Here is a 24,793-nt window from a genome sequence, read left to right as displayed (position 1 = left end):
CTCTACGAACATATTATCGAGCAATCGACGCATCGAAACAGCGCTCCAATATGTCTCTCTTAATTATCACGATTTAATTATCCAGCAATCCTCGCGGTGGATAGAACGTTCAAAGCCCCGAACGAAAACAAAGTGTCCGTCGCATACTTCCGCGCTACCGTGTATACGTGCGTACAGCATACGTGTACACGTCTATCGGCTATGTACACTAATTATATATATACACACACAAAGATAGACGGATAGCAGAGAAACAAAGATAGAGAGAGAAAGAGAGAGAGAGAGAAAGTGTGTGTGTGTGTGTATGTGTGCACGAGGATAATAGCACAAGCTCATTGCATACGGATGCACACGTGAAAGCCGTGTACGATTATGTGCATACATATCTTGCGTGTATATACATATACATATCCAATTCGCACGGGCGCGCAGAGACACGACACGCGGCGCACACGCGTTAGAAACTCTGTTAAATTCTGGAAGCCGCGTGCATGCGTGTGTGTGCGCGCACGTGTTAGCCGTCGTCGTTGTCGTCGCCGTTGTCGTCGTGGTCGGTTCTATTATGCAAAAAAACACGGGATGCAAGAGAGAGAAAAAAAATAGGTCGCATGCACATGCAGGCTGAGCGCGAGAAACGTACGCACCGTCGGTCACTGCGGCGCTTTAACCGCGCTCGCCGTTGGTTAATTTTTCACCGCTACTTGCCTACTATATTCTCGTTCGCATTTACATTTCCGTTTCTCATTGCGTTCGGTCTTACGTTGCTCTAAGGGCGTTCGCCTTATCCCCGAAGTATGTACCCCTGCCGTACGTTCGACCCGTATCCGAGGCCTGCGCGCGATTTTTTCGCGAAATCGAATTCGGTGGAAACAAAGATACAAGCAAGAACGTTCCTCGATTCTATTACGACCTCGCTGCTTGCAGTGTGTTCGGTATGAAAAATCTCGACGAACAACGATATTGTAAAATATCTATAAATCGTGCTCTTATTACCACGAATGCGCTGCTCATTACGAACGATAAAACACGGCGAACGTTTCTGTTACGGACGCATATTTTTCGTCTACTAGTTATAATTTTTTCGTGCACGTCGCAACAAATTGGCCGCGAGGAATAACGGCGGAAATTTACGCGTCGCATAAGCGGGACAAACGGAAGAAATAACCTGTTGGAACACGGCGGGGGACAGAGGGGGCTCGTAATATCGCGACCTAAAAACCGCTCTCTCTCTCCTTTCTCGTTTAACGTTCTCTAATTACGCGCGGCGTGCGGTAATTATGATCGCGAGAGGACCGACCCCCCCTCCGCCATTAAACCTAATCCGCGATGTTAATCGCGGAAACTTGCGGATGAAAACGTCCGCGGGGACCCCGAAATTAACCGGCGCGTCTCTGGAATTACTCGGACGAAAAAAAGAAGCGAGGAATATAGAAAAACGGAGAGAACCGATGTGATCGGTGGAGGGGGGAGAGAGAGAGAGAGAGAGAATAAACGACGCGGGCGCGACGACGGTTCGTTTGCAAGTAGCAGGCGCACGGTTACGGGTCGACTGAATTAGGCAACGAGAAGGGGATGGAAAGTGGAGGCCCTTCGACGGTATCGGACACTTTCGAGCTCGGCTTTCGCAGGCTGGAGCTTTCGTTCTCTTTTTTCGGTCGCTTTCGGGGAAGCTGGGACTGTTACGGAGGACTTGAGAAACAGTTTTCACGATGTCCGTTTTGATCGTTCGAACGGTTTTCGGTAACGTCTCGTGACCGTCTCGAGCAGACCGCGGACTTTTACGCGAGATCGAGTTTGTCCGCGTCGATTGCGCGCGACCGTTCGAATCGGACGGTTTCAAAGGGATGCTTCCGGAAGGTGTCGAAAGGTTGCTGTTACGGCGGTTGTCTCTCCGTGTTCTGTATGGGGTTCTCGAGTTGGCGAGTCTCGCGCGCGCGGCTGGGGGGGGGATTGCACAACACACATTAGTCACGAGTGTCTACGAGGTCCAGTTGGCTGTTGGGGCTGGGCTTCTCCTCTCTAAACTCTAAAGGCCACACACGAACGAGAGTCTCGACACGTACGTGAAAGTATCGTCCCGGTGTCGTCGTGTTTCCGCTTCCCTAACCGTTCGCGAGCTAAGTCTCCGGTTGTCGGGGCCGGCGAGGTCGCTACAGCAAATTGGACAATTCGTCACTCGGGGAACAGACTCGGTGTCTCGGGTGGGGGACACGTGTTACACCGGCCACCGGTTACCATGTAACCTCGAACCCGAGTTCTCGCGGAAATTGTTTCAATTTTCAAGATCCTGCGTAACCACGCGTTCGATCGGACCTGGAAATCGGTGACCGTTGCAGCAGCGATCTATTGTCATTGATCAAGGGAAGAGAACGTAGGAAACGCGATTCTCCCTGATCAAGAAAAAGAGGGAACGCGAGTCTCGGTGGTTCAAAGAGTTGAACGATCGCATCCCTATGATCCCGGTGAATGGTTTATGGTTGGGAGGACACGGAATCGCACGAGGACTTCTGTGGCTGTGGAAACGGTTCTTGTCGAGGCTGTAAAAGGGGTTTTCTCTCGCGGATATGCACGCGATATATATTTTGGTCGGTCGCGAGTCCTTTTGGATCCTGCGGTTCTCGCGGGAAGGACGAGATGCGGCACATACAACGACGTACGTCACTACTAGTTTGTACAACAGATCAAGCCTTTTGCTCTCTAGACATTTACGTGTCAGCGCAAGATACGCACCAGTGGCCTGTCGCAATGACAAAATCATGATCGAGAAACTCTTTTTGAAATAGCTCCGACACTTGTACATCGACTCTGCGATCACTCGAGAGTAGATAATGGAATCACCGTGGCATTCTGTTTTTTTATTTATCCAAGTCGTTCCAATGGCAACAATCGATTGTCGCAATCTCTTTAATTAACAGTCTTGTGTGTTGATTCGCGATCGTCATTGCGACAGTCATCTACCGAGCTAACATTTATCGTAAGGTACTCGAATCCCAGAAACGGAGATCCATCGCGCGAACAGGAGAGCGTAACTAACACACTAGAAATCCACCAGAGAGACAGACAGAGAGAGAAAGAGAGAGAGAGAGAGAGAGAGAGAGAGAGAGAAGGTTCCCGTGAAAGGAACCCGGAAGGAAAACCTCGACAAAGCCCAAAGAAAACACCTCTACCAATGCTCTATCATTCTAACAGCCGCAGCTCGAGCCAACGCGGATCGATAAAGACGTCCATGGATCCTTTGGATCGAAATCGCGGGTCCCGTTGGCTCGACACGCGTCGATTACCGAAACAGATGGATCTCCGTGACTTTCGACAATCATAGGCGCCGCCACTGCGAACAGACTCCTCTGGCGACCTTGTCAAGCATTCGTCGCGACGCCTATGTGGTTGCATATCGTAGCCTTATCGCGCGATTTCGTTTTGCAACGACGCACTGCCGTCTGGATCGAAGGATTCTGCGACACGTTGTGGCAGAGTCGAGTAAATCGGCTGCCTTCAAATATTTCAATTGTTCCAGGTCCCTTTCAAATTTTGTTTAGAAAGCAATTTTTGCTGTTCGATAATTATCGATTTATTATTCACGGCAGGAAGCAATATTTTGGACGTTAAACTTTCCTTTCCAGGGAAAACGTCACGTCCACACAGTTTGATAGCTGTCGAATTCCTCGGTCCAGACCACTGTGCGACAGCCTCGCCCAATGGCTCCCAGACTCTCGACTCTCGCTTGTCGGTCGAAAGCAATTCCGTGCAAAAATCTCCACTTTAACGTTACAAAATATCTACAGTTTCGGACGCCATGGTTTCCCAATTCGTTGGTCTGCGCCATCGGGCGTCGGGCTGCTTCGATTTCGTGCCGCGCGTCGATTCATGGAGGATTGACCCTGCAGGGAAGCCTAACCGCTCCCATAGAGATGCAAAACAGCCTGATACGGCCAAGTTTCCACTTCGAAGCAGAGATTCGAATATTTGTAGATCTGTTCGTGGAACCGATCCCGAATCTTCTGCCTCGACAGGTCGATGGATCGGATCGAAAGGAGCACGATCAGGTTTCCCGAGCTTAGGGATCCTCCACGGTCGAGATTCTATGCGGACTTGTTGTCAACAGAGAAGAACTCACCGTACGCGATGGTAGGTAGGGTCGTTTTCGGACCAGATCGTCGGGTTACCATCGGGTTTACCATAGCGGCCATGGTGCCCATGGTCGGTTTACCGATGGTGAGAGCGTGGACGTGAGTAAAAGGACAGAAGTAACCAACAATGTGAGAGCAGCGTCAATGCGGCCGAAGAGAAGAGATAAAAGAGAGGTTGGATACGATATATGTATATATATGTATACATATACACATATATGTATCGTTTTCGTTAGTTTTTTTTTTCGGTCGTGTTCGATTGTTCAGCAGATCGAGATCAATCGCTCGGACAGTCCGACGAAGGAGGTTTCGAATCGGTACACAGATTTTTCGAATTTCGATTGGTTGATGGTTGGTTGGTTGATTGGTTGGTTGGTTGGTTGGTTGGTTGTAGAATGTGGCGTAAAGAAAAGAACACATAGAACAGACAAGAAAAAGAGTGCACAGCGTAAGTGGCATTCAAGTGAAGCGTGTGCGTTTAGAATTCAGAAAGATTTGTACGCGACGATCCCTCAGCACGCGGCTAATTAATTGTCGCCGCGTGTCGAGAGTCGCCGTTATTAATATCCTCGAATTGAATGTCAGCCGAGAGAGCGGGCCGAAAATTCCTCCATCGAGGGGGCTCGAACAGAAATTCCAGTTAGTCGAGCCACGAGCAGACTGCGGATCCCTCCTGCAACGTTACGATCCTCTTCGCGATTCGCGAAATTCTCGCGAACCATTTTTTTTTCTCTCGCCGCTTTACCTCGCGTCTACTAATTTTTCACTGAAAAATCATCCGCAGTCTTCCAAGTTCCTCTTTCGAGCCCGCTCTCGCGATTCTCGATTCCACATCGTTTCACGTGTTACGGAACGACAGGCGAGAGATCTATTTATTTTTTTCCTTCCTTCGAACCAGCTGCCGACGTGCAATCGAGAATTCCACGTTGTCCAATTTCGAGGATCCAGCGACGTAGATCGGGATCTCGGTAGCCTCGCGGATTCTAATCCGAAATTTCCCGGGATCGCGGCCGAGTTATTTCGAAACGCCGTTCCATCGATCGCGCGTCGCGGCTGGCACAGAAACGATAGAGCAACGCGAACGCGAAGAACTTCCGGTTTCGTAGATCGGGAGGTGATACACAGGGTAGCGTTAAGATCCGCCGGGAGATCCTCGAATTGGACTTTGTGGATCGAAACGAATACATCGATCCTTGCCGGTTTAAACGGTGGCCACTGAAAAAGCGTAAGAAGGTGATTAGTAGGAGACGCGGGCGGTCTGCGGTCTCCGTTGAGCTATAGGCATCTCCGTTTGCCCGGTTTTCGTTGGCTCTTTCGAGGAACATAACGGTACTTTCAAATTGTTTTGGAACGCGCCGGTAAATGTCCGATCTTTTAAAATATTTTTAAGATTCGTACAGATCTTAAAGATCGTTTTGGATTGACATGATCGATAGAAACTAGTCTGCTAGGAGGAGAGTTAATTATCGCCGAGAATTGGTGAAAACGAGGGATAATTAGATCGTCGGAATGGGAGATCGAATCGATGGTGAGAACTGAGAAGATCGGATGGGGTTCACCAGGGGCTTCTCCATCGAAATTCGGCGGTGCTGTAGCAACGAGGTTGCTCTCGTTTGATCTCCGATGTCGCGCAGACCGCCCTAGCCCCGGAAACTTCGTGATTACTTTCTACGTGACGACAGTGTTTCTCTTTTCTTCTCGTCCCTCCCACGTTCTTTCGTATTATCGACGTCGCTGTTTCGAGTCGAGCGTCGACGAAAGTAATTTCGATAAACAGAGAGAAACGGAGGAAACGAGGAAGACAGAAAAAAAAGAGAGAGAGAGAGAGAAAGAGAGAGACCGTCGTCACGTCGAACATTCGAAGGGGCTATTTAGTGCGCGGTAATTAACACACCGCTACATAAAAGCTACCTGTAAAAAAAACTGATTAAGAAAAATCTTTGATTAATAAACATTTTCACGAGATTCGTGCGAGCTCCGCGGTCGCCATCAAAATAGAGAATAGAAATAAAAGGGGTGCTGTACTCTGAAAAATTCGAACACGATTTGTGGTCTCCGCATTTTATGCGGTTAAAATTCATCGTTAAACAAATATAGATATTTTATTAATTTCAACAAGGATCCACGGTCCGACACGGATTGCCGTTGGCGATCAACTCTTTCGGGAAGATCTGCTTCGAGATCCAGAGACTTTTGCGCGCAGAGGAAAGTGGGATCCTCGCACGATCTCGAGAGACTCGAGTTAATTAGTACTATGTAATCCTAGGACATCTACTTTCGACACTAGCATGCGCGATAAATAAAACGTCTGGGGGGGAGAAAAAAGAAAGGGAGTTCTGGGTCGCGCAAAAGAAAGAAGACAGAAAAGAGCGACAAAACAGATATCAAACAGAAACAGAATTACGAAGAAAGTTGAAATTAAGAAAAAGAACGAAACGATCGATTGGAGAACTGAAAACAATCAAATAAAATGCAAAGTGACTTCAGGGAAGACAGAGAGCGGAAATAGACAGAGAGACAGAGATAGAAACAGAGAGTGAGAGAGAAAGAAAGAATGAGAGATGCGTCGATGAAACACTGAAAAAGGGATAGACGTGGTATCGTGAGAGAAACGATGAGAGTGACGATGCTGTTGCGACAGAGTTTATGTTGCATGAATCAGGTTTCGTGATCGCTAAGATAGATCGTGGTCTGCGTTCGGGTTCAAGGTGGATCGTCGATTCATTTTTCGCCTTTAATACGTTCGTCGCCGACAGTTGGACACTAAAATCCCCATATAACTAAAGCAATTTAATTAATTAAAATAAAAATAAAAAGTGCACATTTATCATAGGGGATGACATTCGAACTCTTTCGCATTCGAAAAATCATAGTCGAATTCATTTTGCTCGAATATATTGCAATAAAAATAAATTTTCAAAATTGGTCAGAAATTAGTGTCACCCAGCATGGGTGACGCGGCGACGAGCGTGTTAAAATGTTTTTAATTAACAAACGATGGGAACCGAGTAAATTGTAGAACAGCCAAGTACAAGTCGATGTGCGATTTTGCCAGAAAATTACCGTCGCGGTATCCAATTCGAAGCGCCCCCGGCATCGGCGGGCAAACATTTCCTCGTCGACCTTTAACACGAACGCGATCGTATGAAGGAATACACATAAAGAGAGAGAAAGAGAGAGAAAGAGAGAGAGAGAGAGAGAGAGAGAGAGACATCGGAGAAGCGTGCAGGGTCTGAAAGAGGGTTAGCACAGTGCCGACAGGGGGTTGTTGGATCGAGAGGGGTTGCTGGGTGGTTGAAATGTCGTCCTGTCCGGAGATGCTTCTGTCACGTGGGCTCGTGGGGGTGCTCCCGCTCGGAAACGCAAAGAGAGAGAGAGAGAGAAAGAGAGAGAGACGAAAATGGCAGCGGGAGAGAGCCTCGAGTGACGGCAGGTCCCCTGTTCGGTCCAACGAAAGAAAAGGTAAATGGAAAATAATCAAACGACACGCATAAACGAGGGATGCTGTGAAGTCCGGGGGGAAACTGAGGGGCTGGACGAAGGCTCTCGACTGTCGGCTGTTTCCTTTGCCCCCTGAGCACACGGCCCTGGCCGTCGAAACGACTACCCGCGAGCACAAACGGTGCGGTTCGATCCGACAAGAGGCAAAAATAATCGAGGTGCAAAAATAATCGCTCCAGACCTTGCGTTCAGGGACAGTTATTGTTTAAACAAGGCTGCAAAATATATATATCGTTTCAAAGCGCAGAGTCTGCTTTATCGATCCCGTGGCAACCGATGTTTTCGACTCGGCTGGATATTGGTTGGAAAAATTCCGGTAGCGGCGCACAGATCATGAAAAGCCTGAGGATCGTCGCTCTGTTAGAATGGAATCAACCGATCCACGAGACTCTCGTCTGTCTAGGCCGTTGTTCGAACTTCTCTTTGATCGACCGCTATCTTTCCAAGAATCCCGACAACTTTAAATCAATTTCTTCCCAATTATTTCTGCACCTCGCGGAGAGATCGTCTCGCGGGACCCGATCGGATCGTTGGGATTTTCTTTAGCTTTCAAGAATAATTAACCGAAGCGGTGTTTCGCGTTTCGCTCGATTGCCAGCCGGGTTTCCGGTTGCAAATGGCGACGGGGGTTGAAAGACGAGGTTCGAACCGCGCTCGAAGGGAGCTGTGATCGATCCACCGGCGCTTTTCCCTCCGTATGCCGCGGAACTCGATGCGTTCGATCGATCTGCACACAGCTCCCCGGGGATCAGAGACATCGAGACGAGAGAGACAGGGACAGAGAGAGAGAGAGAGAGAGAAGAGAGAGAGACAGAAGAGAGTGGGAACACTGTACGAAAGAAGAACAGCGGCGGAGGGGGGTTTAAAACAATCGACCAGCTAGCCTCGCATGCTACCGCCGGCAGATTAACCGTGTTCCATCCGGATTATCCGTCGACGCTTGCCTTTGGGGACTGTTTACGGAGAAACGTATTGCCTGCGCGTTTAGGCTTCCAGGATTTCCCGGCGCGGAACGCGCATAGTATTAGGCTGCTGCGAGCGAAACGCATCAATATTGCGAAAGACGTCGCGCGATTTTTCCGACGGACGAAATTTCTTTATCGACGTGTGATCGTTCGACAACTATTTCCGAGAGAAAATGATTGAACACGCGTTGAATGGGATTCGGTACAGTTTTCTTCTTTGCGATAGACTCCCAGCGATAATTGGGAGCTTGTTCGGACTGTCGGGTTGCTGCCAAAGTGTTGGTTGATCGGCGAAGAGAGAACGTGGGCGTGGATGGAGGGGCTGGAGGGATGTAGCCTGACGAGACAGGTGGCTGGTGACGAGAACGATTAGCGTTGGCACGTGGAACGACCGAGGGAACGAGAGTAACGATAAATTCTTCGATTTTGATAATCGAACATAGTTTTTTCGAGCACGGCCGAAACACGAAACCCGAAGGTTTCGGAAGGCGCGCGCGCGAGCGCGGTGTCGGTGGTTCCAGTGTCGAGCGCAGAGCGTGGCGACAGATACGGGGTTGAACAGGTGGGTACGAGTGAGAAAAGAAAGACAGAACCAAGAGCGAGAAAGAGAACGAAATACGCCGGAGGATAGAACGAAACGAAACGAAACGAAACGGAAAGAAACCGAACGAAACGGAAAGAAAAACCGAACGAACGAAAAGGGAGAAACAGAGTCCGAAATAGACGCGAGACTCGAGTAAATAAAATTGCAGAACTCGCGTGTAAAAGGAACAAGAAGTAGATGGGACAAGTAGACAGGTGTACACGTACACGTACACACACGTACGCGTGTAAGAGAACGAGCGTGCTCGATTTCGTGTATACATATGTACGTGTACAAGCGCCTCGAACAGGAACGAAGAGACGAAACAAGTGAGAAAACTATCGCCTGCTTGGGACGCTGGTCGCGAGGCGGCTCGGTCCGACCAATCCCGATTTTTCTACTTGACGCGATACTCGCCGAGCTGCACATGCGATCGCACGTTCTATCGCGCTCTCGGCTAATTTACGTTGCGACAAATCGGATTAACACGTTTCTTTCATCGAGAAGATATCTCACATTAGACTGCGAATTTCTTTTACAGGACTCTCTTGAATAACGCGCCTCACCCATCTTCCATTTCGCTTCGAATTTCTCTCGAATTTGACATTTCGGAACGACAGATCCTGCAAACGGATACCGGACACGGGAGAGAGATGGGTGAGTTTGCAGTTCAAGGAACGATCGGTTTACAAAATGTCCTCTCGCCGGTAACGCGGGACGATCCAATTTCGCGGTGGATTCGATTATCATAGAACAGAGAACGCGGGCGACGCGCGGTTTATCGCCGATCAAAACGTGGTCGACCGCCTCGGCGACGCGGTTGCGTACGTGTTACAATATACAAAGAAAAAACACATTGGCGAAACAAAAGAGTTTTACACTTGGTCCGAGGCTTGTTGTCGCGTGCGCGCGTACACCCGCGGCGCGTCACGAAGCGAGCGTACGCACGCACGTTTCTCACGCGATACAAACGCTTCTCGAGCAACGTCGAGAACGTTCGTACGCGTCTTGCCAAAACTCGGAGAAATATTTGTTAACGGGTTACTGTTTTTATTTTTTTTTGCGGCTTTCTCAAAAGAAACAAAGAAACTTTACAAAAACAATTAAAAATAAAGAACGAAGTAAGAAGAAGAAGAAGAAGAAGAAGAAGAACAGAAAACTTTTTGCGTCAAGTCGTCGGCTCTCACGGGGACTTACCATTCTTTTTTTGGACAACGACTTTGGCTGCGACTTTACGGGGGTTGCGTATGCCGAACAACGGAGTTTTGAGTGGTAGTAGTAGTAGGTAGTAGTAGTTAGTAGTTAGTAGTAGTAGTAGTAGTAATAGTTAGTAGTAGTAGGTAGTAGTAGTAGTAGTAGGTAGTAGTAGTAGTAGTAGGTAGTAGTAGTAGTAGGTAGTAGTAGGTGGTAGTAGTAGAAGGTAGTAGCATAGTGTCGTGCCGAGATAGGAGGAGTCCAAGGCCAGTGTGATTTATACAAATATAATAGAGAAGGAGTACGATAAAAAGACAGTCAGTGCAAGTTTATGGGCTGGGGGCTGATGGGGTTTCTTTTTTCAATGAATAGAGCGGGGCCGGGGGCAGGGGGGCGGGGGGCTGTGCTCTATGTCACTCGACAATCTTGCTCGATCGAATCGACGTGGGTCTTATTCCGCGACTCGCGTCAGGCCGATCTTTCTTTTCAGCTTTTTCTCGGGGCGTCCTTAAAAGGGTGGCTCCGGGAAACCTTCCTCCGAACACTCGAAACATCGAATCTTGGAAAATCGAGGCTTGTTTCTTTCCGACACGTTTCAATAAATTCGTAAGCAATCGATCATTTCGAAAAAACATTTTACAAAGCAACAACCGAGAATATCGCCAAGAAAAAAAATAGAAGGACTTTGGAGAAGTTGGTCCGCAGAGTCCAGGAGCCACCCTGTTTCGCGTGGGAGGATCGCCGCCCTTACATCGGCGACACGGAATAGAAAGAGTTCCGTGGGGCGCAAAAAACAGTATAACTGGGCCAGAGCGGACTGGGGGGGGGGGGGGGGGGGGAGACACCCGCGGGGGGAAGGAAAAAAGAGTTCCGAGGGGGGGGGGGGCGGGAGAGAGGGGGGGGGGGGGGGGGGAAAAAAGGGGGGGGGGGGGGGGGGGGGGGGGGGGGGGGGGGGGGGGCATGGACATGACACGCGAGAGAAAGTAAAACTGATTTCAGAGCGGAACTCGGACAATGGTTACACAGAGAGTCGAGCGGAATTAATTCGGAGAGACGGGGGCGGTTTCAATGAGGGGGGCATAGGGCAGGGGGCACAGGGCGTAGGGGTAGAAATATATTTTTCTTCCTTAATTAACATCGAGAAAATGTCGATGATCGGTCGGAGATCGACGCTGGATCGTGATCGATCTCCGGCCGATCGATGCATGCGTGATTCGAGTGATTCAAGATGGCGTTGCTGCAAAAGCAAAGAAAACAAACATTCCGAATAATTGTGGAACTATTTTTGCAGAGTTCCGTTGCGTTTATCGTATGCCTGCGATGCCGCCATCTTGACAGGGCCGAGCGAGAGGTGATAAAACAGATGTCTATGCATGTACCATGGTCGAAACGATGCAGAAAATGAGTCTATCGGTGACAACGTCAAAAATCCAGGCAGTGTGCCATCGATGTATACATATGTTCAAATATGTATATATAAATATATAGTTAAAATGTACAGTGAATCCCAATGTGATCGGCACAGAAGTATGGCTTGAAAAAATAATGGCGATTCGAGAATTCGCAAAAATATTCCCATCAACTGCGAGAGAAAAATAGTGCCGAAAATAGCGATGATCGCTGTACGCAAAGCAACGGAACGATCGATGACAAAAATCTGTGATTTTTTTAAATAAAAATTTTTTAATTTTTTAATTCAAAATGCTATCTTTGCGAATCCTCCGATCGTCGTACTTTTCGTTGGATACATGGCTGTGGCAGTGACTTCGGGACTCGTTGTACGTATGTACAAAGATATATTTAATATGAGGAGAGGAAGAACAGAGATAGAAAGATATTTATATTTATAAATATACATATATATAGAGAGCGAGAGAAAGAGAGAGAGAGAGAGCTAGATACAGAAAGAAAGATAGAATAGAAAGAATAGAAAGAAACCTCTCGTACCTTGATGCGAGATGAGCCATGGAAACATGAAGAGAAGATAGTGAATGATAAAGAAACAGAGACAGACAGACGACAGATAGATAGATAGATAGATAGAGATAAAGAGAGAGAGAGAAAGATACATAAAAATGGAGAATCATGAGAGAGGAAGATGAGACTGAGACAGAAACAGACGAGTGGCAATATTTAAATTGTCCACCCTCGTCGTTTTTCTTGTTCTTAGCACCTCGATTCGAGGAAGGACAAGAGAACAGAACAGGTATGATAGACAGAAAGAGATAGAGAAATAGAAAGACAGACAGATAGATTGACAGAGAGGAGGTAAAACATGTTGAATAAATATACATAGATAGAGAGATAGATAGATAGATAGATAGGTGTAGATAGAGAGAAATAGAGAAAAACTCTTTGACACACCGACACTATCTATGATAAAACAGCTAAAGAAATCAATGATAACCAATGAAGCTCTTAACAATGTGACGATTAGAAGAGTCGAGTGGCGCTTCTTACCATCTGTCCGTGCAGCGGGTGAAAATGGAAACAGAAAGAGAATTGAAAATCTTCCTCGTGAATTAGGCGTGATCGGGCGCGCGCATTTGGGGGGCCATTTTCTTTCGGGGGGTTCGGGGGTGATACGGGGTGATTCGGGACAAAAGAGATATATAGATAAATAGATAGAGAACGAGAGGGGGAGAACATCGTCGAGAAGGGGGCGGGGGGGTCGAAGGTGAAATTTTGAAACAGGTGCGGCCGTAGCAAAGTGATGAAAATCTTCGCAAGGGGCAGGGGGGGTGTGCCATGTCTCTCGAGAGAGACATCGGGGAAACGCGTATGCAGGTTTCCTTTTCTTTCTTCCGCTTTACGATCGCTTCGATCGCCTGCCCATTCAGCTGTCCAATTATCCTCCAATTAACAAGATCGCTGAATTCAACTATCTCAACATGATTCTACCCTCGTGGATATCGTCGGAATTAAAGACATTCTAATGGAACTCATGTTTCTCGTAATCCAATTTAGACACCCGATTTGTTTAATTTATAAATGACCAAGGAGGATGCAATTTCTACAGACTTCCCATATTATCGAGGCAATTTTCATTACGTAATCTATCCGCTTCCCACTGCCACGCGTATCGCGAACAATTAAACGAAATGTTTTGCCAATACACGATTCCATTCCGTCGGAATATTTGCGGATGATTTAGAAGACAACTCGGCGGTCGGGCGATCGATTTCGATCCTCTTCGGACCTCGAGGATTCGAACTACGTCCGGGGATCGTTATTTATCTAGGGGTTTCCTGGATTCGGAACGGAAGCAGACGAACGTAGGTAATCCTCGCGGTGCCGAAGGTGAGACATGGCCTCTCTTAAATCGTGTCTAGACCGAGGCTGATACTCTCAGGGTGTTGTGTCTTTCTTATCCGCGGGAACGCGTATTCCCGTCGTAGTTTTTAACCGGTGCTACACGGCGTCGCGCGACGCGACACGACACGACGATCGCTTATCGAATCAACACGGAAAGGCACTCCCCGACGAAAGAAGAAGCTCGCGCGAGGCATCAACACCGGAGAAACTTTTTGACAAAAATTCGTCGCCGGCAAGGACCGTTGTCCGTCGAAGTCGTTTCACGTTGAAATCGTTTCCCGCTGAATCTTTGGTCCAGATATATCCTGGGTCTAGATGTCGCAGAGAAATCGAACGAAGACGCGAGAACGGGAGACCGTGTTCCATTCGGTTCCGATAACACGTGTTAATCGTTCAAGCATCAACACAAGACGAAAGAAAAACAAACACTCTGATCACGATGTAAGAGGGACCAGTATATATGAGAGAGTAAGAGATTCCTTTTTTTTTTTCTCGTATTTTTGCTTTTGCATATTTTGTCTCTTTGCGAGCGGAGGAGAGAATTCGAATAAACGAACAGAAAGAAAGAAGAGTGACTCTGCAAGAAATATAACGATCGTATTAAGAGGATAGAGATGTAGAGATGCGGGGCGAGATGCTCGACATTACCTTCTTCCAGCCCGTCATCGCCGTCGCTCATCAGCTCGTCGTCCGAGCAGATGTTCAGCACGTTCACCAACATCTCCGTGACTGCGGACACGAGGAAACAACCAGCGATTAATCTCCTTTAATTGTTTCTAGAGGTTACAATCACCAGACGGATCCATCTCGCTCGCCGACGATCGAAATTAACGGGGACGTTCGATCCGCTGCAACTTCGTCGAGGGAAATCGTACGGACGTCCGTCTGGGCTCGTTTTAAAGGGAAAGCATTCTGCTCCCAATCCGGCAAACTTCATAATTTTTTACGGAGTTCTCTTGCACTCTGAGATGCGGCGAGAAAACGCGACAACTTTGAGCTGCGCGTTTGCGTACGATGTGCTTTTGGATCAAGATCGTGGAGATTGGTAAAAGAAAAATCGTACGATCAATTTAGAGGTAAGGTTGCAACGGGGATACTTCTGGCTTCAAAACCATGGTGGATAGAAGTCGGGAAAAAATTTCTAAAACATTTAAGAGACGTTCAAACTGTACCGAAACTTCTTTCATGGAATTTAGACGAACTGTTCTGATTTTTTAATTTCTCTTTTAAAGGACCATTGTCGATATAAAACAGCTTAAGGGCGTGGAAGCAGAAGCTTTGCAGTTTAAAATGAGCTTAGCTGGGTTATCGTACGATTTTTTTGCACCGCGTTGACGCTCGTTGAATTCTAGCTATTTTTCAGTCGAAAGGGTCGAGAAAGCAGAGGGTTCACCTTTGACGACGAACCTAGAAAGATGGTCGCGCGATCTTTGTTCGCGAAGCTACACGAGAAACGAAGCCGTTAACTTTGATCGTAGGTGGAACGAACAGAAAACGAAATTATAAAAGAGCATCCGTGGAGAACGATGTTCTGTGGAAGCAGACACGATTATTGTTTCTGGTATATGCGGCGTTCGAGAGGCCCACGGGCGAGGCCTCGCTTACCTTTTTCACCTACAAACGGTAGAGACCACGTGAAAACGTCCATGAAATTGGGCAACCAGTACGGATGGGGCGAGCAGTTGAACTGCCTGATGTTCATCACGTTGTTCTCGTACTTCAGCACGGCCGCCTGGAAAACGCAACGGAATTAATCTCCTCCGCGAGTTGTCTGCAACGGCGCAACGATCCTAGTTTCCAATTCCGACGGTTAATTGCGGCACGGGCCGCGCGCCGTATCTTACCGAACCCTCCGGCGCCGTTTCCCCCGGGCTGCGAAATTTTACAAACTATTCGGGAACGAATCCGGCAAAGTCTTGCTCTTGAAAAATTACACCCTGCCGACTTTCACATTAATTGCTAATTTCGGGCTGCGGTTGCCGGGGAGGATCCTCGCGATCACGTTGTTATAGGACTGCGAATTTTCGTTCGCGAGATTCTGCAAATTTGCAGGGATCGAGGAATGGAAATTTTGGATGCGTCGAAAATATGTCGGCATCCTTGGACGGTTTCGTTAATCGATTTTCCAGGATCCGGCATCGGGGAGATCCTTCGAATGTTACGACACGACTGCGACATTTTATGCACAAGTATCTATAAATGTATCGTCGAAAGAAAGAGCAGAATTTTCATCTGGAAAAATGCCATCGTAAGGATTTATTGCTTTGCGAACCGCAAAGGTTGGTTTCAGGGGGTATGGAATATGCAGCGGGGATGCACAGGGAAGCGACGATGGCAACCGAACAAGTTGTCTTGCCCGAGAAACGACCGATTGCTTACCTTGTTGTTGTAAACGTCGAGGTAGTTGGGCGCGCTGAAGATGGTAATTAGCGATGGGAAGCCCGTGGTCTGGGATTTCCGGTACATACGATACCCTGCGTCCTGCGCCTCGTGTGCCCTGATGATGCTGAGAAGGTTGTTGTTCTGCAGGAAGTCGCAGCACGCCGCGTAACTGTAAACCAATCGGTACAACTCAACTGAAACGGCGTTCGCCGACCAATCGAACAACAACAACGTTGCAGCACAGGACCTATCGAAGTCTCGTTGTCGACCCGTTGGGCCGACCACCGTGAGAAGCAGAGCTTAACACGGAACGTTGATAGAGGAATCGTTCTAGAAGCGCGATCGCAAAATGGCTCGGCAGGATCATAATATCCGCGAGTTCAGAGCAATTCCGTAATGGCAGCGCCGCCATAAAGAAGCCGTTACGCGATACTTCGGCCGTTTCCCAGGTTTTAACCCCCGTAAGGAGCAAAGACGGTCTCGTAAATCCTCAGACAGCGCGACCTGCGGGTCTTCGAGCTTTTATTTCATCCTCGTAAACGCCTGGCAATTTTCGAACGCCTGGGACATCGACTCTACAGGATTCCCTGGACTCGCGACCCCTTTATCCTGCGCTCAGACCATTTATCCGACAATTCAACTGTGCGAAAATAAAATCTTCCAAGTCAAATGCATTCGGAGAAAAAAAATTAAAACATGTATTAAGATAAATGTGCAGTCCACGGCGGCTTGGCTCGACTCGGCTCGGCTCGGCGGAAGTTCGGTGCGAAGGCGGCTTAAAACGGTCTCGAGAATGTTGCGAGAGCCCGGCGGAGCCTCGACACGCGAGGTTGCACGCGAAAATTCGCGATAACTCCGCCGCTCCCCCCTCTCCTCGCCTCTTCTCTCCCGCTTTCCCGTCGAGTAATTTTATCCAGATCGAACGAGCGATAACGGGAACCGCGGCCCGAGCATTTCGAAATTATAATGCGCCCCCGATAAATCATCATCATCTGACGGGGGTCATCTCGCAATCGGATCGATCCGCGAGAATTCAATTCATCGGCCGCCCACCTTCTCGCCCGCCGGCAATTCATTCGAACCTCCACCCCGGACCGAGTTCCACTCGATATCGCCGAAAGCGCGGTCTACATAATTTATTTAAATTCGATTTGAACGATTGCCGCGCGAAATAGAAAAATTGTCCGTACCGATTCTCGAAAAAAGATTTCTAAGAATTCGTCGAAGCGTTCCGATGAATTTCGATCGGTTTGCCCGATTTTTCAAAAGGTTAATTGACCAACGTCAACGTATTCCGTAAATTGACAGGCTCGAAAGCCCCGACCGGCCACGCACACGGCCATTTCAATCTGCTGCCGCGTTTCGAGATCGATCTTCGATTGAAATTTCAGAATTTCATTTTCGCGTGGCTGGCGAGATCGACGAGAAAGAGAGAGAGAGATAAAGACAGACAGATAGATAGATAGACATATCGAGAGAGAACTTGTTATCCCAGGAGCCGGTGAATTTGCGCGAAACAAGTCGACGGCGCGTCCATTTGAATATTTCAACTTTTAATCCGCTGCCTTGGGGGAGTCGCGGGACGATAAAGCGGCCGCGATAAATCAATCCGCGACAAGCATAATTCATCGCGAATTACGGGATCCTGGACGAAGCGCGGTAAATCATTTCTGATTAGCCTCTTCGCGGAGTCGAAGGGGGTCGCGCGAATCGATCGAGAAAATGCGCGTACGATTTTTTATTTGCACGAATATTAGCGAAGCGACGGACGGTGAATTTTGCTCGGTGTACAGTATGGTTACCGATAGCATCCCGGGGATGCATTTCGCGTCGGGCGCAGCGACGCCTGGCGTAGACTTCGGCGTCGGCGTCGACGTTCGTGTAAACAAATTAAGCGGTAGACGTCAGACGACCGACCTTTTTCGCGCGCCTATAACTGACCTGGCCAAGGACCGTGAGAAACTGCCGAGCCAAGGTAGAGGCAAGGTCGCTAACGACCGTTAGGCACCGTTCACACCGCGACGATGATTAACGAGGCGGTTTCCGAGCGAGCGAGAGAAAGGGAGAGAAAAGGAAAGAAGGAGGGAAACAACGAGAGTTCTCTCTTTCTCTGGTATAGGGAGAAGAGAGAGAGGGGAAAAGTGCCCCGTTGTAACGAGGGAGCTCGACGAAGAATCCTTAACAACCAATTGGTGTTTTAGCGCAGCAGCAACAAAAGGACCCGATTCTAGGAACAAGTTGTTCGCGCATGGTCGGACCCCAAATCGATTTCGTAATCGGGGTTCGTTCCGAGCGTCAAGCGAATTTAAACAAGGCACGATTCCTCTTCGTTAGCCGAAGAAATTATCGACGGGAGCGGACCGGGTTTCGAAATCGGGCCTCGTAAACATCGTTAATCAGCCGATCGCGTAATTGTTCGGTTACGGTGGAACAGCGAGGCGCGTGGTTCGATCGCGTCCGACCGACTCTCGACTGCTTGCCCGACCATCGGCGGACACAGTCTACTGCCGGGAAAAATGGGTAAGCGAGACGTGATAATCGACGTAACTGCGACAGCGATATCTCGTTGCCGTTACAAAGCAATGTAGCCAACTACTCGCGTTTAGGGTTTGCCAATTTTACTTTGAAGGAACGCTACTTAATTGGAGCGAGAGGATAGTAACAGTTTTCGAAGGAACACTGGGAAGTGAAACCTGCGAAGCAATACTCAAAAATCGTTGCGATCGGCGTTACGACCGAAATTCCAGTATTATCCACTGGCACAGGAAACTCCAATGGAAACGGAAGCCCCGGGAGACGGAAGGGCCGAACATTTCTCGCCTGTGGACCCGGCCATTATCTGCGATCAACGCGTCGAATCTCGAAAAAAACCGACGAGCGGTCGCCAGGAAAAATATTTTCGTCCCTTTCATCCCCGTGTTCTCGTTTTCCGGCGTAAAACGCTGGCCGAAATGGTTCTCGCCGTCGACGCATTATTTCCACCATCTCCGACGCGCGTCCGTTCCTTTTTTCCGACGGTCGTTACCCCATTCGGCGAGTAATTAGCCGGTCGTTTGTCCCGCGGAGCGGTCGGAAGCTGGTCGGCTGCCGCGATCGCGCGACAAGAACCGAGCCAACTTTCGCCGGAAGCTCACCCTCTATCTGCCACGTCGCCCACCCGCGGCCCGTTCTCTTCCGGTATCCGGCGAAATTAATAACAAGCCGATCGGACGACATTAATCTCGTAAGTCGCGCGCTAATTTTTTAGTCCAGAGTTCTCGACGTGGACAAACGTTCGAACGGTATTGTTTTCTCGGCGAGACGAACGAAAGGCTCCGCGAGAGCGCGGGCGATAAAGGAAGGGATGTTTTCTCTCACCTATAAAAGTACGAACAACCCCTGACGCTATTATGGGAGAAGTGCTCCACGTTCTTCTCGTTGCCGAAGTCCTCGAGCGGGTCGGACCACAGCAGGTCGCACATGGGCCCGTACGCCGGTGGCTCTTTGAACCTGTCCAACTGAAACAGCAAAGTCAACGTCGATCGGATTAGTCCAAGGAACTGTCCGATACATCGGTAAATACGTTGCCGATAATCCTCGGAACGGTGTGCGGTATCGATCGAGCCGCTCTTTCAGAAACGGATCGACGCGAGTTTAAACGCTGCCGAATTATTGCTCGGTGTGTAACAACATGTTTCGAATGTTCGACAAATCTTGCGATATACCTTCTTATTTCGAATTTCTCGATAGACGGTAACGTCTCGGTTAAGACGCATCTTCCGGACATTAAGTATCCATCATATTAAATACGTCCTCCTCGCTTCGCAGGTGTAACGGATCGTTAGCGAGTCGGCTCGAACGGCTCGAAGTCTGTCAGACTCTCGAGCAATTAAGACCGGCGAGCTTGAAAAGGTAGAAACGGGTAAAAAAAAGAGAATCGAAGCGGCTTATTGTAATATCGGGAGAATATTGTAGGCAGATCGTTGCGATAGAAAAAGCGGAGCGTCGGCCGGGTTGTCGAGCAGCCTCCCCCCGATAATTACCGCGCTGTAATTACCCGACTATAACGGGCCGACTTAACGTTGACGTATCGACGTTGTCCTTTGTGCGAGAGAGAGAGAGAGTGAGTGAGCACCGCGACGGAGGCACGGTGCCGTGGACTGCAGGTTTCGATCATAATGGGCAACGCTAATTATGTTGAATGACATTAGTTCTCTACGTAGGACACGAGGCATGGGGCACGCGGGGCACGTGCGAACATGCAGGTGGGGCGCGGCGGCGCGATCCGACGCACGCGCCGCACGGCCGCGACCGTGGGCGCAGTTTACATTGTAACGTGCAGTTTGCACCTAATAATGCCAGACGCAATAACATCGGCATTATTGCCGTTCTCGTCTCTCTCGCTGCGAACGCTCGCGCTGACGGTGCTTTTTCGTTACCGGAGCAAGGGGGGAAACTGGCCTAAACCTGGCTGAACCCGAACCAGTCGACTCTCTCGTTGAACTGCGCGCGACAACAGGCAAATAGGAAATCGTTAACGAGAAAAGAGCTCGGCGGGGGTAATTTGGAATAATTGGATCCAGAAAATGGAACCTCGTTAGTTCTCTGCTCTCCAAGATTTTTCCTAAAAAAGAGAAAAAAAAACACGGTCAGGCGAACGGACTTCGGTGGCCCGTTTTGGACCTCGAAGGAATTTCGGTCGAATCGAAGAAATTCGGTGCAGCACGGTGGCTCGTTCAATAAGTGAGACGATTTATTTGGTGATCGCGATCACGGGTCCGGCAAGGGGGAACGTCCGCGCGAAATATGCTGGAAATTCTGGCGACAGCTTCGGTCGGAGGGCGGACCATGCAATATTTATCAGAGTCCCATGGATCCCGTTCCGGTCCCCTCGGCTTCTGTTATGTATTATTCCGTGTGCCTCCGCGTAAAAGACGGGTTTTGCAACCGCGGGTAAGCGATATGAATACCAAATGTCGACTGGGGAATACAACGGACACCCTCTTTCTCCGGCGATTTGCATACCGACGACCTTCGAACCCCGTCCCACGTCTATGCGATTCCGTCCGGTTCTTCTCGGAACAGGGCGATTAACTCTCCCGGTCCGAGGACCGTTTTCCGCCTATCGTTGACGCTAACGCTCAGGATAGGAGGTAATACTTTTTTCGCGACAATTATTTTGAGAAGAAACGCATCGGTTTGCGAGGGCGTCGAGGGGGTCAAGGGGGATCGAAAGGACTGATCGAGCCCCGTGTTCGGCTATTGAAATATCTCGGCCGGCGATCGACTGGAGGAGGAACGACCGATAACGTCGATGGAAATTATCGCGAAATACCCGACGAATATTTCCGACTCGTCGAACTTCACCCAGTTCCCAGGCTTTTGTTTCCCCGGCAGGAGATCCACTCACAACCCCCCCCCTCCCCCGTCCACCCACACCGCGACTTATTTTCCGCGATTGTTGCAGCTGAAAAGCATCTGAAAAGCAGCCTGAAAAGAGGAGCGCGACGAACGGGAACAGGCTGGAAGAAGAGGGTTAACCATTCCCACGTTCTCCCACGAGAAATACCCCTCGTGATCTGCCGGAACAGATGCACCCCTCCGCCCTCTTATCTTCCTCCCATTTTACCCCCTTTTCCTTTCAGTCTGCTCCTCCTCGCCTCGCCCCGCCTCGGTTCCCCTCGGTTTCCCACGGATCGCTTTTTCTTTCTTACTTTCTTCTCTCTACCCCGTCTTTCTATATCTTACCCACCGCGCCATCTTTAGAAGCGTTTCTCTCCTTTAGCTCCCCCTATTTCTCGACCGCGCTTCAAACCCCCTGGCGCCTACCCCTTCAGGCTTCGTTGCTTACTCGCCTTTTCCCGTGCCGCGCTTTTCATCCGCTTTCCACGACGAGAAAACTGCCAACTGAAAAGCGGCGACGGTGAATTAGCTCCGTTTATTATGAAATGAGAGAAATCGATCGCGTCCTCCATTTATCCGGCGGACTGGGCAATCCCGTTCAGGCTCGAGAGCACGCCGGAGAATTTGCGAAACTTGAAATTTCCTCGACAGACAAAGACGAGCATTTCCTGCAAATTTTCGCGCGACGACTCGTCGAATCGAGCTGCAATGTTTTCCGTGCCGTCCAGGATTAACGCAGATTAACCGACTAACGCGGGTGCCAGATCCGCGGTTCGCGGGAACTCGCGCCGCAAGGTGGAAACGAGCGAGGCTAATCGATAGTCTAATTAATTAACATGATTCTTTGTTAGCCGCCGACAAAGGGTCGCGAACGCTCCGGAGAGCAACGTCCTCACTCTCGCCCTCCCACCGGTCCGACTTTTAATATTTATCGGACGGCTGCGGCTAGGAGGACCGCGAAATTAGGAATTCCTGGGACCTAAAGCGACTCCGAGGTTCGACGTTTTATTTCCGGACGACGATTTTATCGCGGACCATCCCCGAGACGTTTGATATGGAGATCGACCGATCGATAAGTCGTCCCTTTGAGACGTAAAAGACCATAAAAGTGGATCCCGCACGGCTCCAGCCTCGAACATCCGTCGGATGCCCCTTTCAACCCGGCTTCTCCATCCATTTTCTATTAATGTATGAATATTTCACAGCTCTCCGATCGGTTTCCTCTCCGTGGAACAGATTCGATACGATAATACCGTCGTCCGATAAATAATCGTTCGATATGCCCGGCGATCAACGTCAAAGCAGCGAGAAAAATTCTCCGAGATCGATTCGCTGTTACTCGATGAAGAATAATTGCGCGACGATCGAACTGGGCTCATTTTAAAGAGAAAGGATTCCACTTTCACTCCGTTATAGCTGTTTTATTATAATACAAAAATGCTTTCAAGCTAACGGACAAACCAAAACCGTGAGAACGTTTCCCCGAAGTTTCGCGCAGAAAGTTTTTGTGCCTTCGAACATCCGTGGAAAGCTTAATAAATTTTTTATCCGACTTTAACCGCAGAGAAATGGGAAACCGAAGCCACCTCTTCGAAACTACCGCTCAGAATTCATCGTACGATTTTTTCTTACGGATTTAAACAGTATTGAACGTACAGCGACAGCTGTAAACGTTCATCCGACAAGGGTTACACTCTCGCGTCCTCTGTCTAGTCTAAAAGCATCCCTGAAGAAAAACAGCTTACGGGTCTCAAAGTAGAAGCTTCTCACCCTTCAAAATAACCGTAAATACACATCGCCGCGCGACTTTTCCTCCGCGAAGTTACTCTGCATCGAACCATCATCTATTTTCCTCGCGCTGAAAAATCCACCGGTCAAAAATGTCTCTCGAATCGCTATCGATACAAATTCTGAATCGAATCGTATCGTCTCGAATCGAGATATCTCGAGCTGCTGAAATATTCATCGGGACCTTCTTTCTATTCGCCAACGCGATCGGGAAGCCCGCAAACAGAATATTCGCGTGTCTCGCAAACGAGAGAAACGCGTTCCTCCCACCGAGGAATCCTATTTGTCCCGAGACGGTTCCGAACGTGTCCCTCCGCGACGCTGCGGAAGGGAAAAACGCGCGGAATCCGCGACGGAATGCACGTGGAAGTCGACCGAGCCCCGCAACGATCTGCAGACTAGATACACCGAACGCTGCGCTCCCCGTTGTAACGAAATTTAACTCTCTCTCTCTCTCGCTTTCTCTCTCCGTGCGACGGAATTCCGCGCGGGATGCTTGCCCAAAGAGATTTCTTCGCTGTTCGAACTCCGGCAGGAATTGATCCTTTGAGGGATGAAGCAAACGGAATTCTTTAACCCGAGCGGATTGCCTCGCGGGAACTTCCTCCGTGAATAATAACGTCGCGAGAATAATTTCTCCTCTCCGAAAATACCTTCGCTCCCGCGAATCATCCGGCAAACGTTCGCGAAAGCCGCAGACTCGTCTACGCTTTGGTTTCTTTGACGAATTTCGCGCGGAAATCTCCAGCGCGTTTTCACGCGATTATCCGGCACCGCGCCGGATTCGCCGAGATAAGAACAACGATGTAAGAAGTTATATCTGTGTTGTGTGGTATACTCACTTTGCGTATGTCTTCTAAATTGTGAATTTCCGGCGACAGGCCACCGTGCACGCAAAGGAACTGTTGGTTCATGAGGGCGGCGAGCGGTAGACAGTCGAAGGCGGCCATGCACGCGTCGTACACCCTCTCCGAGTATTTTATTTTACCTGAAAGCAGACAGATACCAGTGCAGCCAGCTATGCGACACCGTCAGCACCCATAAAAACCGAACCGGTGCTCCATCGTACAGGTGCACGCCCCCCCTCGCAGTTCTCTCGTAGTCTTTTCCTCCGCTTTTCTGACGCGAGGGGAAGGAGAGAGAGGGTAAACCCAGCCCGTAAAAACAGCAACGAACGGAGAATAAAATCCGATCGTACCGAGAACAGAAACGGAGGAGAGAGAGAGAGAGAGAGAGAGAGAGAGAGAGAGAGAGAAGGAGAGGGGGGACAGGGAGGATCAAATGGAAACGAAACAAGAAAAAAAGACCGGAGAAAGTTGGCCAGCGACAGGCTCGATTCGACTACTTTCCGCGCTTTGTTTCTTTTATCGCGCGGCTCTGCTTCGGCCCGGACCGCCGCAGCGAGCTGTCGTTCCCAGCGTTATTGCCCGCGAACAAAGGCGTCTTTCGGAGCTTTTATTCGCTTTACGTGTGCCCAGCAGCTCCGTTCGTCGGCCAATTCTGTTTTCACCTATCCGAGACCTACTCCCTGCCCCGTGCGCGCCGGGGGTCTCGGG

The 24,793-nt window shown here is 49.2% G+C and overlaps 1 protein-coding gene across 8 annotated transcripts in view; it reads right to left on the bottom strand.

The window, feature by feature from the left end:
• LOC144469871 (serine/threonine-protein phosphatase 2B catalytic subunit 2) overlaps positions 1-24,793 on the bottom strand; it is a 95,368-nt gene that overhangs the window by 9,354 nt on the left and 61,221 nt on the right. For 5 of the 8 annotated variants that reach the window (XM_078180572.1, XM_078180566.1, XM_078180567.1 and 2 more), the window contains exons 6-11: positions 24,080-24,225; positions 19,425-19,564; positions 16,065-16,236; positions 15,291-15,417; positions 14,334-14,414; positions 10,374-10,406 (exon numbers count right to left, since the gene is read on the bottom strand). In XM_078180572.1, the coding sequence (XP_078036698.1) occupies positions 10,374-10,406; positions 14,334-14,414; positions 15,291-15,417; positions 16,065-16,236; positions 19,425-19,564; positions 24,080-24,225 (699 nt within the window). The remainder of the gene's footprint in view (positions 1-10,373; positions 10,407-14,333; positions 14,415-15,290; positions 15,418-16,064; positions 16,237-19,424; positions 19,565-24,079; positions 24,226-24,793) is intronic. The other 3 variants (XM_078180569.1, XM_078180570.1, XM_078180571.1) reach the window with 1 other exon arrangement.

Source organism: Augochlora pura, chromosome 5, assembly GCF_028453695.1.
Source record: "Augochlora pura isolate Apur16 chromosome 5, APUR_v2.2.1, whole genome shotgun sequence".
NCBI lineage: Eukaryota > Metazoa > Arthropoda > Insecta > Hymenoptera > Halictidae > Augochlora > Augochlora pura.
Note: the sequence above shows the minus strand (reverse complement) of the source record. Positions and strands in the feature narration are given on the sequence as shown.